General features: G+C 43.9%; 1 protein-coding gene across 4 annotated transcripts in view; it reads left to right on the forward strand.

Annotated features, from left to right (window-relative positions):
- The window catches only part of LRRTM4 (leucine rich repeat transmembrane neuronal 4), a 237251-nt gene that overhangs the window by 23738 nt on the left and 197082 nt on the right, over positions 1-16431 (forward strand). For 3 of the 4 annotated variants that reach the window (XR_004254240.1, XM_032204208.1, XM_032204211.1), the window contains 3 exons: positions 7359-7640; positions 7895-8100; positions 10166-11712. Coding sequence is in view for 3 of the 4 variants with exons in the window: in XM_032204208.1 (XP_032060099.1) it covers positions 8097-8100; positions 10166-11712 (1551 nt within the window). In the remaining variant the exon portion in view is untranslated. Of the gene's footprint in view, positions 1-5408; positions 5621-7358; positions 7641-7894; positions 8101-10165; positions 11713-16431 lie in introns of all 4 variants that reach the window. The other variant, XM_032204209.1, reaches the window with a different exon arrangement.

The following is a 16431-nucleotide window of genomic DNA, read 5'->3' on the forward strand; positions in this document are numbered from 1 at the left end:
CGTTCCTGAATGCCAACACTCTCATTTTGCACTTTGAAACATAAATGACTGCACATTAATGCAGCAACCTCATACTGCAAAGTGTAGATGTTTCCATCTTTAATAACATTAGAGATAAAGACAAGTGACTTCTTAGCCTCTTGATGGTCCCAAAGATTAACCAAATCACAGGACTTCAAATTTATTAACAATTGCCAGATCTGAATTACTTTTATTCAATTAACTAACTCAAGGATCATTTTCAGTAGAAATGATGACCTTAAACACAGCGTGGAAAAGAGGAATGAGATGTGGGTAAATGACATGTTATTACATGCTCCAGCATCATCTTGAATTTAGTAAGTGCCATCTAAGTGGGGGAGAGAAATGTTCCACTAACAATTTTATATTTTTGATACCTTTCAGACTGAATATTTACTGCTTCTCTGATAAATATACTAGTCTGAGGCAGTTTGGTGGCTTCTGCAGTGGCTGGGCCAGGCGTGGTACAAGTCAGCTCTGAGGGATCTGCTTGCATTTAAAAATTGCTGACTTTTTGGGGTTTAGAAGGTTACCTTCTAGGATTTGGGCCGTTATTCTCTTTCAAGGTCCAGATAAATAGTCCTGCAATGGGCAGGGCTCTTTCCAGAACCTACATCCAAGATTGGCAGGTGCCAAACGATGGGGGGCTGGGAATGGCGAGGGAATATAAATGTCGAAGATTATCCATCTGATAGATAAAGCCTGAGGATTCAGCTAAACAGAAATTTACTTTGGTACTAACAGATGTCCAGATGTCCTTTGGGATGAATTCATTTATTTAAATCCTATCTGTTTTAATGAAACACTTTGAAAAAGCTGGAATGAAACCTGACTTAAATGCCCACTCCAATTGCTGCCAAAACCCAGCTGCTTGACAAGAGTGGTCCACCAAAAGTGCTCAAAGCATTCAGCAGTGGTGGACCAGTGCTTTGCTGTCGTCTTTAGTAGACAAGAGCTCAGCAGCTGCGTGTTCCTCCCTTGCACCAACGCTGCTGTTTTCTGCAGCTCCCGAGCATTTTATCTGGCTAATCCTAAGTAGAGTTTAATTTTACTCAATTGGCTGCAGTTATGAGAAACTGCAGGAAAATCTTAAATGTGCTTACCAGCGTGGTGCAGTGTATTATGGAGAAATAGAGAAATATGATTAAAAGTTGATTTTCACGTGTGAGATTATTCCTGGTTCCTTATACCAAAATTACAGTGGTACAGCAACAAGAACAGTGAGACCCTTGCTGTCCGTCGCAGGATGTTAATGGGAAGTATTTTTAAAGAAAATCTTCCTTTTTTATAATCTTAAAATGCTGTCTATTTTCTGTTGATCGTTTATTATGTCCCATAGACCAAAACCTGGCTAGTTTAAAAAGCATAATCGCTTTTCAGCGAAGGACTAAAATGAAAGAGAACCGTCTGAAAGTTTTGGGCATCTGGGGTTGTGGGTATTTTCCAAGCAACATAAGAATTACTCTTTTTTTTTTTTTTTTTCCAAAACTAGGATTTCTCTTGCTGAATTACTTGTGGTCTTTGTTAGGTGGTTGTTTTTATTTATTTATTGTTTTTCCCATTGGTAATGCCTTAGCCATTTTTCTCAGTTGACGAAAAGAGGTCAGGTATCCCTCTGGTGAACATTTATCACCAGGAAACTGTCTTTTCAATTCCACGTACGTATTTGTTGCACTGGAACAGGGAAAACTGCCCAGCTTGTGCTGGTAGCACAGGAGGGAAGCACGAAGCTCTCCCAGGTGGCCTGGGCTTCAAAACCATATGAAGATCCCAGACTGCTCTGACGAGTGCTGCTCAAAAGCAGAGGCTTTGTTTCTTGGCTGTATTTAGTGATTAATTCTTTCAGCCACTGTAGTATTTTTAGAAGCTGTAGGAGTTTTCAAAGAAGGCTTCATAGACTCCTAATCAAATTGATACAGTTGAGGGGTAGGGTATTTTATTTAATTTATTTTCTAATAGCTTACTGAAGAAAAAAATGCATCTCTTAGTACGTGATTATAGCCTTGTCTATCAGTGAGAGAAGGCAGATATTAAAGGCTGTATATTCCGAAGTCCCTAGCAATACACACAATTTCAGAGGCAGATTAAATTTGTGTTTGTTTGTTAAATAAAACTTCTACAAAATATTCATATAAGGGTTCACCTAAGTAGATCTTCTAGGTTTTCTAGGCTGCTCTCCAGCACAGATCGAAGAGAGATTCTTTTTTCTTCTTTGATTATGCCTTCAAAACTTTGTAAATCTTCCCTTGTACAAAGGCAGTATTTTAAATGACTGTTGAAGGAAGACAAAAATGCGTAGAAATACTGATAAAAGACAAAGCCATTGTCTTGTTTTTTGGAGCAGAAATTTCAAATGTAAATATTCCAAAAGGACAGGAAGGGATAATGAGCACTGGAAAAAAAAACACTCTCTTTAATAAAATAGAAGATGCCAATTATAAAATCATTCTGTTGAGTGCTCTTGACCTAGAATAAGTCCTAAAATGCAAAGCTCTGGGAGACCTTTTGATCGCAGCCACCTTGATGGCAGAAAAAGTGTTCTGTGAGCAAATTCACTATTGTGCCCTATGTAATGCCATAAAACCCCATTTCAGCTTTAGGATGCATCACCATTAACAGATTAGCCTGCCCCTACTGCAGATTTTGCCTTAATCTGACTCTTTTCCAAGGGCAAAAACCCCACTGCTCTGGCTTGGAGCATTAAATACATGTTAATGACCAGCACAGGGCTGGGGGGACCCAGTTTATTGCAACCACGTCCAACAAAGGGAGAAGCAGAAGTAGTTTAATCTCAAGGAGCTCATCAGCATGGTTTTGTGTCGCATTTAGTTGCTCTGTGTTTGGTGTGTGTGTGCATGTTAATTCTTTCCTAGGCGAGCTGTTCCCTTTGCAGACAGTTGCAAAGGTGCCGTGCGAGTTGCTGTCGTGCCTCGGATGCTCCTCGCTGATTATCTCCTCGCTGCTCAATCAATTCCTTGATGTATTGTGATTTGGCAAATAACAGCAAGGTGAATTAAAAAAAAAAAAAAAAAAAAAAAAAAAAAAAAAAAAAAAAAAAAGCTTTTGCAACGTGAAATGACATTTAACCAGAGGGCAACCAAAGGGGCAGAACCCCACGCTGCATACCACCGGCATGTGCTGATCCTGTGTGCTGGGGTCACGCTGGGCAGGATGTGTCCTCCAGCCAAGATATTACAGCATATTAAGTCATCGTGATAATTCCTCTCAGAAGGAAGGAGGTGAGACTGTACATCTACTTCGGTTCCTTTTCTTCTCTGGAATCAGACCGTTGGGAAGGTTTCGTGTTCTAGTTTCCTGCTCTCTTCCAAGAACAGGCTTCTACCTCTCTTAGCACTGTCAGCATTTTCCTTTCTGCTTTGTTCAGCGTGCTACAGCCCAGCTAACGTGGATGGTGGTCAGACTGCTGTAGCTTCAACCGCCTTTTGGTCTCCCAAGTGCTGGCAGCAGGAAGCATCTTCAGTATCTTCTGGCTTTATCATCCTGCCCATAAATCCCGTTCCGATTTGTGACCCTATAAACTATTTATTAGAGGTGTAAACTAAGGGATTGGCATTTGGCATTTGGATAGCAAAGCAGGGCTTCCGTTTGAGGAGTTATGTTGTAGTTAATTGTAGAGTATGAAAGTTTGGTATTGCTGGCTGCCTCTTTATGGCTGGATTGGATTTCCTAAGGCTCTTGACTGCTTCAAAAGTAATTAAAGCTGAGATTAGACATTCGTCATTAATCAGATAAATTTATAAATAAAAGTAGTTACTAGATGTCTGAGGAAAGACAAATAAAACCTTAATTAAATGAAGAGGAAATGCATCCTGCTGAAGTTGGTGTGCCTGTGAGAATGTCTGCTTGGAAAATAAACTTAAGAGCATCCAACAGAGGGGCTGGTTTAAGGGGCTGTCTTGGCTTGGAGCACGCTCTGCTCTCCTGGGTGAGATGCAGAGACAAAGCTGGAACCACCACAGCTGAGACTGAGTCTGTACTTCACATCAGCTGGTGTGGGTGGCCCAGAGAGCAAAAATTCTTTGGTTGGAGGTATTGGGGTTGTGTCTTTGGCTGCACGTCACGTGCGTCAGGGTACACGAGCACCTGATAAAAAAAGGACGTGTTGGGAGCAAAGGCATCTGCAAGACTTTCCTGCTGTGGCTGATGTAAGAGTGCAGTTGGTGAGCTGTGCTTCTGTGCCTGCCCTCGGAGTAAACACCAGACAGAGGTAAGGGGAAGACCCTGAATATAGACCAGGCTGAATAGAGATTTCTCCAAAAAGCTCTGGCTCTTAAACGCTTCACCAGTGAGGATTGTTATACACAGCAACAACCTGCATTGGAATTGGGCAGTTCTTGCAGTATTTTGTGATTTTCAGAGAAAGGCCACTCATCTTTATGGAACAGACATCGTCGCAGACATTATGGGTCTGGGGTAGAAGTATTTTGGGAGGATTCTTGTCCTCTATTTTATAGGAGGCCAGGCTGGATGACTGTAATTGTTCTTTCTTTGCCTGAAATCTCTAAATCTGTCCAAGAAGTCTAAATGAATTTGTAAAGCCTTGAAAATGCAACTTGAATGCACCCTAATGGCTTAGTAGATCAAGGGGAAGTAAAAATTACTATTTGCTGCCTGAGTGAGTCGGGAGCTTTGCAGACGTGGATCTGGCGATGCCGTGGAGAGGCCAAAAGACCTCGTAGGCTCCTTTATGTAAATACAATCTATTGTTGCTATGAATTTTTAAGCCTTTGTACATGGAAACAAGTTGGTAAGCTGGAAGGCTCAAGGCCAAAATTCCAAGCACACTTAACAAATATGTATATAAAATTACAACTGTTAGTATTGATCACCAACTTAACTAGACAAATACAGGTTCATTATCATGGAAGAGAAACTATAGATCCCATGGCACACGAACTTATTAGTATGGATAATTTCTCTAGGTAACTCCTGGTCAGGTGGCAGGAGGCTTTGCCAGCTGGACGAGGATCAGCCAAGCACTTAGAACATTTCAGGTTTCTCTGAGATTGTGTCCTGTTCCACTCACTGCTCCAAAGAAACAGAACAAAACCACAAATGGGCATTTTCATCCTCCTTTCCTTGATGAGGTTTGCTTTTTTTTTTTCCCCAGAACCATCTATTTAGATTGATTCCAAGTTTCCCATCTTTTTTCTTCTTTGTCAAATTTTTTTTTTTTTTTTTTTTGTCAGAAGATTTAAAAACCAAACCAAACCAACCAACCAACCCCCCTTATGTTGTTGAGTGAAAGCTCACTTGTTTTTTTTATTACCTACCATATCAAAGCTTCCTGTTTCAGAATTCGTATTTTCAGTTACAGTATCAGAAGACTTCTGCAAAACTAAAATTATTTATTTTTTTTTTTGTAGAAATATATTTTTTTTGAGCCTCGATAAGTGCATGGCAGCAGGACAGATTATGACAATGCTGCTTCAGCTTCATGCGAGATCAAAGGGTCCAGGAATCCAGGAAAAGACATCCCCTGGAAATCTGCTCAGTTGCTTTAGACATCACTCCTCAGGTCGGTCTGAGATCTGGCAGAGTTTCAAATGGACTCTTCCCGGAGAATTATCAACGCGAGGTATAATAGCTGCACACTTCAGCTTTTACCTTTATTAGGAAATTGTATCATGAATAAATATGAATGTTAGCTGAAGTGGTACTGACCGTAATGCAGATGCAGTTAATACAAATCTGTAGAAAGTCCTTTCAGATCATTTATGGTAATGAAGTTCCGAACCTTGTTTGAGGAAGATGTGAGCAGAGCTGGCCATTTCAGAGTAAAAGCAGGGATTAATAGATTTTTCTTATTCAAATCTGGCTCTGATCTGTAGATAGCAACAAATTCTCATAGTAGGACAAACAAAAAACATTTTTCATTCAGAAGTTTTGATATGTTACAGTTGGGATACAGACAGAGGGGAAAAAGAGTTGGCTTCTATTTTTTTTTTAATTATTTTTTTATTTTTTAAATGGAGTTTGACTACTTTGCCCATTCTGTGTCCCAGCCTGTTTGCTCCCCCAGGGGGCAAGGTGCTGGGACTGGGCAGTGGTGAGTTGGAATAATGGCAATAGGGTCGCATGGAACTGAACAGAGGAGCTCCTCGTCTGCCCTTGAGTTTTATGGGATTTCAGTTTTGTTGTGTTACCGTGGAATAACCAGTAGAAGGGCACAGAAACCTCAAGCGATACGGGCTGTAAAAAAGTGGGCATGATGCTGGGGGCAATTTTTAAAAAATGAATAATGCAGTGTCAGTTCGTAACAGACTTCATTTAAAAAAAAAATAAATAAATACACCATTTTGGCATCAAAACTCCAGGACAGAGGGAGCAGACTGCACGAGGAAATAAGCTTTAGGAGCCCAGGTTACAAGTGCTGGGGCACAGCACAGAGCTGCCTTGGGATGCTCGAGCTGCCTTGGAAACCCCAAACAGCACGTGTGCATTTGCGGGGCCTCTGTCGGGGCGAATATTCACTGCTGCTGCTGGTTAACGGGGTAATGAGAGGCTCCGTGGTGCTGCTCTGGCTCCAAATCCCTCTGACATCTTCCTGTCGAAGCGAGAGAGAATGAATTCAAGCCCCGTGAGCCTGCCAGACGCACAGCAGAAGGTGAAACGCCGTGGAAGTGGCACAGCCCGGATCTCACTGCAAGGGCTGGGGCTGAAGCCTGCCGAAACCCAGACGGGCGTCAGGAGTCCCTGCCTGGGAGCCGGGGGGGCTGGCGAGAAGGGGGATTTATAAGAAAAAAAGGTGTCACAGTTCTGCCTCCTCAGCTCTGCAGTGCTCACAAACTTGGTTGTTTTTCTGACCAAGAAAAAAAAAAAAAAAAAGCACTTGGATTGAAAAAGGAAAAGCAAGCTGCTTTCAGTATGCTCACAGTCAGATGTGGTGCGTGCCATTAAGTTTCTTTGCTGTGAAGGGTCAGTTTGGGCATTTCCTGACCCTCCCCTCCTTTAACATGACTTTCACTTTTAATCTGCAGACGTCCCCCCGTTCCTGTCCTCACCCCCTGAATGCAGGAAAACAAAAACAGTTCAGAATTTGCTGAAGACAAATATTCAGGTCAGGTGGATTAGGGAAAGATCAGGTTGCCAGCTACCCAGGGACCAGGTGTTTTATTTAGTGTTTTACACCCGTCGCGAGAAAATCCCCCAGCTAAACATTTCATAATCTGGGAGAAGGCAAAGGGGTCCGGGGGGGGATGGCGGTGGGCAAGGCAATGCTGTGTCTTTAATTTTCTTTTCTGAAGGGAGAAAGTCTGCATAGCAATGACAGGAGCACTTGTTCATGCCTTTAATGTGTGATCTGTTTTCTCCAGTGGAGGGCACTCAGTGTATCACAAACTAGAACATTAGCACCAACAAGCTCCAAAGCATCATCACTCTCTGGAAAGCCTTCTGAATTAGACAAGAGCTGCCTCTCAGCACAGCTACAAAACACTTTAAACCTGACCAGCTAAATGGAGAAACCTTGCCTGCGGAGCTTTTAAACCTGGGCTCTCCCCCAGCCCGGGAGGCCTGCCTGCTCCGGGAGCTGGGGAGCCGGAGGATGGATCGCTGTGGCTGGCGATGGCAAAAGGCAGCAGAATGAGAGATGCTAGGTACCGGCAAAGATTTTGTGCTTTCTCCCCCAGAAGTTGCTTTACCTTCGCGGTGAGCCTTAGCTTTGACTTGCAGATTGCCACTTAATGCTGCTGCTCCTCTGATGACTTACACAATGGCTCTCAGAGCTTAGAGTCCCTCCCTACCCCCCCTCCCAGACTCCCCCCCATCCTTCGTCCTGTCTTCCCCACCCCCAGCCCCTTCCCTCTCCTTTCCCTTCCTCATCCCCCAAATTCTTGCTTGTCCTCTCTAGGGAACTTTGTGTGGGTTACTGGCATGCACGCTGGATGGCGGTGATGTGAGTGGCAACCGTGCTGTGACATGAAGATGCTGCTGGTTTAAGGCAAAAGAGACCGGTTTGAAAAAGAGAGAGGCAAAGGGAAGGCAAAAAAGGGAAGAGAGAGAAGAAAACAGCTGGAGAGAGGAAAAGGAGGGCATTTGTTGATGACAAAAGGATGGGTAAGTGAACTTTTCTTGTTTGTTTGCTAGCACAGCTGCAGCTGTATGGTATATTTTTCAGTTGGATTATTAGCTCTTCAAGAGAGGAAAACAGCCTAAACAGCAGCAGTGCATTCCTTTGCCAGGTGACTCACTGTACTTGCTATTGTATTTTTAGATCATGTATCCCCCCCCCACCCTCCCAACACACCTTTCCTCCTGCAGTGGTTTTATATGTGATTAATCTGTAAACGCATGCACGGAGTTCAGGGCTGTGGGGAGCACGTTGGCTGTCTGTGCAACCCACCCACACACCTGCAGACACACAGAGAAGTGCATACATGCATGAGGCAGGCTCACACCAAATTCCTCCTGGCTTTATATTCATATTCGATGAGCCTGTAGCGGCATTATTCAGGCTGTCAGAAAGGGCTGTTAACACTTTGCGGTATGTGGGAAGCAGAAAGGGAGGGGGGGATTTTGTTGTATAGGTGGTTCTGAAAAGGCTCGTTTGGTCTTTGAAAAGATACCCCTAATATTGCTGCTGGATTTCCAGCAGTCATTTGCCAGTCTTATTTTTTCAAGTGTGACAGGTTTATTTCCCTCCCTCCTTCCCCCCAGCCCCCAAGTCTGTAACAGCAAGAACATATTTCTAGCTGGCTGCTGCTGCTGGCACATAGGCAGTAGCAAAAAAATGAGGATTTAAATAAAAAATCTAACCATTAAAGTGAATGGCAGAGACACATAGTCAGGGACATTTTAGATTAGGAATTATTTCGTAGATTGCCCATTGGTTTAAAATCGGATTAAATAACTGCAGCAAAAAAGCAGGATGGTTTTGCAACAAATAATAAAGTAATTATTTATCAAGGAGATCCCAGCCCTTAAAATATTTCCTGTTGGGAAAATGCATCTTAATTCCCAGCAAGATTGCAACTCTGGACAGAGGCATCAGCCCTCAAATCACTGCAGGCTAAGGAAAGCGTGCGTGTGTGTTGGATTTTCTGACAGCCCCCTGCAACCCCTTTCGTAATTATTCAAGGAATGTAGAAAATATCACCGTGGTCATGCAACAGCGTTGGTGCTCTGTGAGAATTTTGACATGCAAAAATCTTAAAATCAATAGAGCTGTGGAAGAGCTGAAATCCAAATATACCCCTTTAAACTTTCTGTGTTTTGCTGCTCTTAAGGCAGTGTTTATATGCAAGTATTTGCATGTATACTTGCAGAGAGGATATGCAATAAATGTATACCCAGAGCAGGAAATGTGTAGGTATTTGCAGCTACATGTAGATAACTTCAAATCAATATGTGTTAAGGCTAAGACTCATTTTAAAGAAATGTCGTCTAACGTTAGCTTGGTATTCAGGTCCCATGCTAGCATTATATAGCATACTTCCCTCTATGCTTGAACTTTTTCTGTACATCTCTCTATATTTTAGGTATGTGAAAATAATAAGCAACTTAAACCTAGTCTAAAAAAAATGACTTAGTGCAAGAAGTAGAGCCTTTACTTTTTAATTTTCCAATAAATACCTATTTTAAAGATGGATTGAACTTTATTATAAGTAGATTTCTGACTCCTTGCAGAAATTTTTGGAGGAATTGAACTTGCAATTGCTTTTATTGAGGAACATATTTAGCACCACGTAAATAGCAGAAGCTTTGGCTCATTTCCTTTCCAGCACTATGGAGCATTCAGCACAGTGACTTGACAAATATGTTTATTGTTAAAACCTCAGCATCTAGTGATAAGGATATAGCAGCAACATTGAGAGATGATGTACAGGAGAAAAGCGAATAGAAAACAGGCTCTTGGTCCTTCTAAGGGATCATAAATCACACAAAAGTAATTGAATAACACGAGCAGGACTGGTGATGGTGCAGGTAGGAGAGATGGCAAGCCAGAAACTCAAAGGACAGGCATTTATACAACAAAAAGTGCAAGACTGGATGCAAACAGGTTGTCCTCCAAATCCACCGCTTCGCTAAAGCTTTATTAGAAACCCCATTGACGTTAGTAATCTGCTGGTGATTTATTTTAATAGCTTTACAATGCACATTTGTTTTCTTTTTAATATTGTAGGTTTCCATTTAATTAAGCAGCTGAGAGGCATGAGTGTGGTGTTAGTGCTACTTCCTATGGTGCTGTTTGTTATGCTTGCGGGGGCTCAGCGAGCTTGCCCCAAGAACTGCAGATGCGATGGCAAGATTGTGTACTGCGAATCTCACGCATTCAGAGACATCCCTCAGAATATTTCTGGAGGGTCTCAAGGCTTATCGTTACGGTACAACAGCATTCAGAAGCTGAAATCAAATCAGTTTGCGGGCCTGAATCAGCTCATATGGCTTTATCTTGACCATAATTACATCAGCTCCGTGGATGAGGATGCATTTCAGGGGATCCGCAGGCTGAAGGAATTAATTCTGAGCTCCAACAAAATTACCCATCTGCACAACAAAACGTTTCACCCGGTCCCCAACCTCCGCAACCTGGACCTCTCGTACAACAAGCTGCAGGTGTTGCAGTCCGAGCAGTTCAAGGGCCTCCGTAAACTCTTGATCTTGCATTTGCGGTCTAACTCGCTGAAGACCGTGCCCATCCGAGTTTTCCAAGATTGCCGAAACCTCGATTTTCTGGATTTGGGCTACAACCGCCTGCGGAGCTTATCCCGTAATGCTTTCGCTGGCCTTTTGAAGTTGACGGAGCTCCATTTGGAGCACAACCAGTTTTCTAAGATCAATTTTGCCCACTTCCCACGCCTCTTCAACCTTCGCTCGATTTACTTGCAGTGGAATAGGATCCGGTCTATCAGCCAAGGGTTAACGTGGACTTGGAGTTCCTTGCACAACTTGGATTTATCAGGAAATGACATTACAGGGATAGAGCCCGGGACGTTCCAGTGCCTCCCCAACCTCCAAAAGCTGAACCTGGATTCCAACAAACTCACCAACATCTCTCAGGAGACCATCAACACGTGGATCTCACTCATCTCCATCACTCTGTCCGGAAATATGTGGGAATGTACTCGAAGCATTTGCCCTCTGTTCACTTGGCTTAAGAATTTCAAGGGAAATAAAGAGAGCACTATGATATGTGCAGGCCCTAAACATATCCAGGGCGAAAAAGTGAGCGATGCCGTGGAAACATATAATATCTGTGCTGAAATCCAGGTGGTGGTTACCGAGAGATCCTATCAGGCGCCCAAAACCCCTCAGAGACCTGTCTTTATCCCTAAACCCACCGTTTCCAAACTTGAAAGCAATCAGCCAACATCCGTGATGCCGAGCCCTTCTGCAGACCTCCCGACGCCTGCAGTGGAGCCAGAGTACGAGCACGTTTCCTTTCACAAAATAATCGCGGGGAGCGTGGCCCTCTTTCTTTCCGTGGCCATGATTTTGTTGGTTATCTACGTGTCGTGGAAGCGCTACCCAGCCAGCATGAAACAGCTCCAGCAGCACTCTCTCATGAAGAGGCGCAGGAAAAAGGCCAGAGAGTCTGAAAGGCAAATGAACTCCCCTTTACAGGAGTATTACGTGGACTACAAGCCAACAAACTCTGAGACCATGGATGTATCCGTTAATGGATCTGGGCCCTGCACGTATACCATCTCTGGCTCCAGGGAATGCGAGGTATGAACCATGATCCTCCTAAAACCATTTCAGCTGCTGGGAAGGAGAGGTAAATGTTTGAAGCTCTTGAGGTGTCTCTAAATGCTAGAAAGATGAATGAGTTGTTTTTGCTATTGGGTTTGCTCGTTATGAGAGGTTATCTCATTAAATTATAACAATCAGGGAAGTGGCGGCGATGATTTTTGAACAATTCAGACTGAAAGAATTAGATGAAGTTGAAGCAAACAGCTATGATTAAGGTATCAGGAGTGTTGCTCTTCTCAATTGCTCCCATTTTATTATCAGTGACCACAAGAGTCCCGTATTGGTGAATTACTAGAAACAGAGGAGTTAACCTTTTCTGTTTGAAAAATAAGCACGGAAACCTCTCTACTCCAGACCCCAAGTCAAATTTTGAGGGTTTTCTGATGTGTTTAGCACTAATGCCTAAGCTTTTCTGCATTTTCTGCGTGGTTCAGGAATAAACCTGGGGGCAACAGGACTGCAGCACAGCCTTGGCGTTGAGCGTGTGCTTGTTTTGCTGGATAAGCACAAACATCCGTGCTTCCTCATTAGCTTTTTCTGAACATGAGCCTTGCAAAGGCCCAAAGTTGAATGATACAGCTACAAATTTCTGGGTTGAGAGAGATTTCTTACTTGTTTTATGTATTTTTGTTGAAACTGAAGGCTTACCTTGAGACCCAACTCTACTGGAGTCAATAATTTCATGTCTTAGGCACGCAATATTATTTTGACTTAGCAAGTGCATGGGAAATCCAAATAGGAAAAGTTCCTGGTGCTTCTTTTGTCTGTTGTTTTGGAAGAAAATACTGTTATTTTTTCATTGCTGTATTGTCACTGGCACTATTAACGTGTATGGAGGAAATGCTTTCACTTGTGAATACAGTTGCTTAAAAACACCTGATGAGGAGGGTTTGCGCGGTCCCATCTCAGTTCTCGTTACCCAACCCTGCACGTGATGTGGTTTTAGGGGACCACGGTGGGTTTGTCCACCCTGGTTGTGGGCATCCTACCTGAATACCTTCTCAATGTGCTTGCTGACTTTTATTCGTGACTTTTATTTTTCCAAATTGCATGGACTGTGGTAGACGGTAGATTTTAAGCAGCTTGACAGCCAGGTAGAATGAATGATGCGAACGCCGAGCAGCGTTCAGCAGCTGCAGTTTCAGGATCCTGAGTTTTGAAAAGTGGATGTTTTGCACTTGGAGAAAATAGGGCTTCTGCAAGGCGCCTTGTGTTGGGCACCTGATGTCCCTAGCAGATTTTGGACCACGGAGCTAAGGGGAAGGAAATAAGCAGAAGTGTGTGGGGCTGCTGTCTCTGGAGTGGTTTTGTCTTCACAAAGGGAAAAGCACCTGTCATACCCCTGTCACCTCGGCCAGTATTGTGTCATTGAAGGTGTGGGATTTTGGTTTTTGGTTTATTTTTCCTGTTAAGAACACAAGTAGAAAGTAACGGATTCAAACAAAGTTACTTGGAATTCTCTCTGGCGGTCAGCAGGAGCATTAATTTTACCCGAAAGGCTGTCTTTTCTTCTTGCTCGCATTATTTAACGCCACGGAAGTTTCATTAGCTTCAGTACTGCTCGGTGTGATTTACAAGATGGTTTGGAGGACAGCTGAATCCCCGGGCCTTAACTGAAAGCCCCTGTAGTGAAACCCCAACCTGTAACAGGATTTGGATCATGATTGCAGTGCACAAAAGAAAACGGATGCTGTTTGGGAGACTGAAATTCAGCTAATTTGCATTATGGCTGATAAATAAAAGGGCAAAGAGTCCCAGCAGGTCCAGTAACAGGTCGGTATGGCGTACATTTCTTCCTGCTGCTGTCGAGTGTTACACACAGCTTTAAACACAAGGGGACCCCAGCTCACCTGGTTTCCAGGTGCTAGCGCAGTGCCACAGCACTTCTACCCAGCTGCTCTGTTCAGGTTAAGTTCAGCTGGTGCACAAGTTTGCAGGACTCAGCGTGTTTTATCCCATTTTCCTTGGGATTCTTACTTGTGGTGGAAATTCAGGAGCCTGTACTGAATGCAGTCGTGCTGGCCCAGGCTGTGAGTGGGAGCGTGTACCCTCTGTGTTTGCCTGGTGATTTATTACTTGTTGGCTATTAGTAGGAAGACTTCAGGAGGCAGAAAGCAGCAGATCACTGAAGATGCATGTAGCAACCACGATCCCCCCCCCCCAAATACTATCTTCAGCTTGGATTTAACATCCTTCGTCTCCATAGCTACAAGGTTCCACTTGTGAAAGGACAGAGATGCGCGGCTCAGAACTTAGAAATGGTGAGAAAAAAAATCCCAGTAGTATCTTCAGCAGTGGGAAGGCTTTATTGTTGGGAGGGGGGAATAAAAAAGGGAAAATGGAACATCTCGTTATCAATAGTGAATTTAGCCAGATGCAGATACTTGGGGAAAAGCTATTTCTTGGGACAAGTGAGTCCTAGCACGGGCCCACCCCATCGTGGGTCCGACTTGCTCATTCATTGGGCTCAGCCTGAGGTTTCCCCCAGAAAAAGGACTGCTTAGAGGGAAACAAGTACCTGCTTACAACACGAAAGCAGAGCCTTTTGCAGAATTCAGTGCTTAAATTTTTATTGCTTTTACTCTTTTATTAATATTTTCCAAGCGGTTGTCTGCTTTCATATGCTTACCTCCCCACGCACCTGTAAGCACCTTAGGCATCCAAAACCCGTGTCTCTGGGGAAAGAAATAACAGGTTAATTCCATTTTAACCTGGGAAAGATGCCTGAGGATGCTCTTTTGTTGGAAGTTGGTGATAATGAATAGCTTGTGAGTGTGGCCTAGGGTTGTGTGGGCATGCTCATTACTTTCACACTGCTGATTTTGCTTTTGGGCACGTCCAGCTTATCTCATGCACAACCCGCCTGCTTTCCATGGCAGAACTGGCGCTGAAACAAGATGCTGAGGCATTTATACATCAGCTTTTTTAAAAAAAAACAGCTACACGTGTGAGCAGGTGCTCGTGGTGGTAAGTTCAGCACAGCTTCTGGGCTGCACCAAAGCCTCCCAGGTGTGCCAGGGCTGCCCTGCCTTGGGGCCTTCCACGCAGGTGCGCTTTGCGAGGCTGCCTCCTGAGCCCCTGCTTTATGAATTATTTCTTGCGCTGCGCAGGGAGAGCCAAAGTCAGGCTTGCTGTAAATGGGAGCAACTCTCTTGGCATCAGTGGGATTATAATCACTGACACCTGGCCCGTGGTATTCTTTTTAGTCTATTGGCAAAGCTTTCTAAAATAACTGGATGCTTACGATTTTGGCTCTCAGCATCCAGTTAGCAGACTGCTGCTATCTCATTTTGTTACTTTGCTTTGTGCAAGTGCATCTTGCTCCCCCTCTCTCTCATATTTATTTGTACATTTGCTAAACTTCTGGGAGCACAGAAAGCAATTGTATAAAGCAAGCTGTAACATTATGTATTCCATACATAGCCCGTGCAAAACATCTGCTTATAGCACGCGGAGGTTACGTGGGGAGCAGGAACATTGCTACAGAAACGTTCCCTTCCCTCTGCTGGGTTATTCATCTCCAGTTCCTCAGGCTGGCAGCGACAAAGCAACAACTACCCAACCAACCAAGTGAGCATCTTTTGCTTGTTAACTGAGCACAGTGGATGCGAAACCCTTTGAGAGACAGCTGCCACAGCCCTTGCGATGTTCCTCTTTACACTTCCACTTCTCGAGGTCCAGCCGTACCCCAGCATTTGACAAACAAACCCACCTGGTCATGTACAAGCCTGTGGCTGCTGTGACGCTCCCGTGTTTTTCATGGGAGTGAAAACCAGGGCAGTTGTCACTTGCATTCATCCCCGCTAAATCAGTCGCACAAAATTATGTTTGCTTTGAATTCGGCATGCTTCCCTCTTGCCAGTGGGAAGAAATAGATGGGGAAAGGAGTATAACGTATGCAAACATTTCGGGCTGCTGTTGACCTCCTCCTTTTGAGCCTAATTGAAAAGGAAATGTTGACACGCCATTGGTGTTTATTATACATGCATTAAATGCCATACTGGCTTGTTTTGAACAAGATGCAAAAAGGAAAGAAAGCAAATCGTCTCCGTTGCCCAGATGCTCTTTGGTGCAAGGTTCCAGCTCTGCAGAGGCTTTCGTGGTTCTGTGACTCAGCTCTGGAAGGGATGCCCAGGGGCCGAGCAGGAGCTTATGGGACACTGGGAGAGAAATCCCTCTGTGGTTTGGCAGATTTCTTTCTTTTTTTTTTTTTTTTTAAGAACGGTGACAACATTCCTTTAGCCTTATGTTTTTATAAAGCGTGTTTAGCAAAGCCTCTCCATGGCAGAGGCTTGAGTTTTGGACGGTTTGGGGTAACGGAGAAGGAAGGCGATTGCCCAGGCAGTGCATTGCAAGGAGACTTCAGGAGGTGGGAACAGCCTTCTGCCCTCATTTTAGGGCCAAAGAGGCTCAGTCATGTTTCCAGTGACTGTTTCAGAGGGCTGTCGGATGGCTGTTGTTCATTCAGCTTTTCCTTTGGTGCTGCGGCTCCTCCTCCTCCTCTTTTGCGCCTCTCTGTGATTTTAAATGGGCCTTAAAGTCCTGCTGCAGATGTAAACCGAAGGGGGAATCAGTCTGAAGGAACTTTGTCATAAGCTCTGTTTGTGTTTGGAGAGCAAGCGGAGGCTAAGCTGCTAGGGCTTCTCCTCGGTGCAATATATCTGAAAGAAATACAGCTGGAGTGGCTCAGAGGTG

Source organism: Aythya fuligula, chromosome 27, assembly GCF_009819795.1.
Source record: "Aythya fuligula isolate bAytFul2 chromosome 27, bAytFul2.pri, whole genome shotgun sequence".
Taxonomy (NCBI): Eukaryota; Metazoa; Chordata; class Aves; order Anseriformes; family Anatidae; genus Aythya; species Aythya fuligula.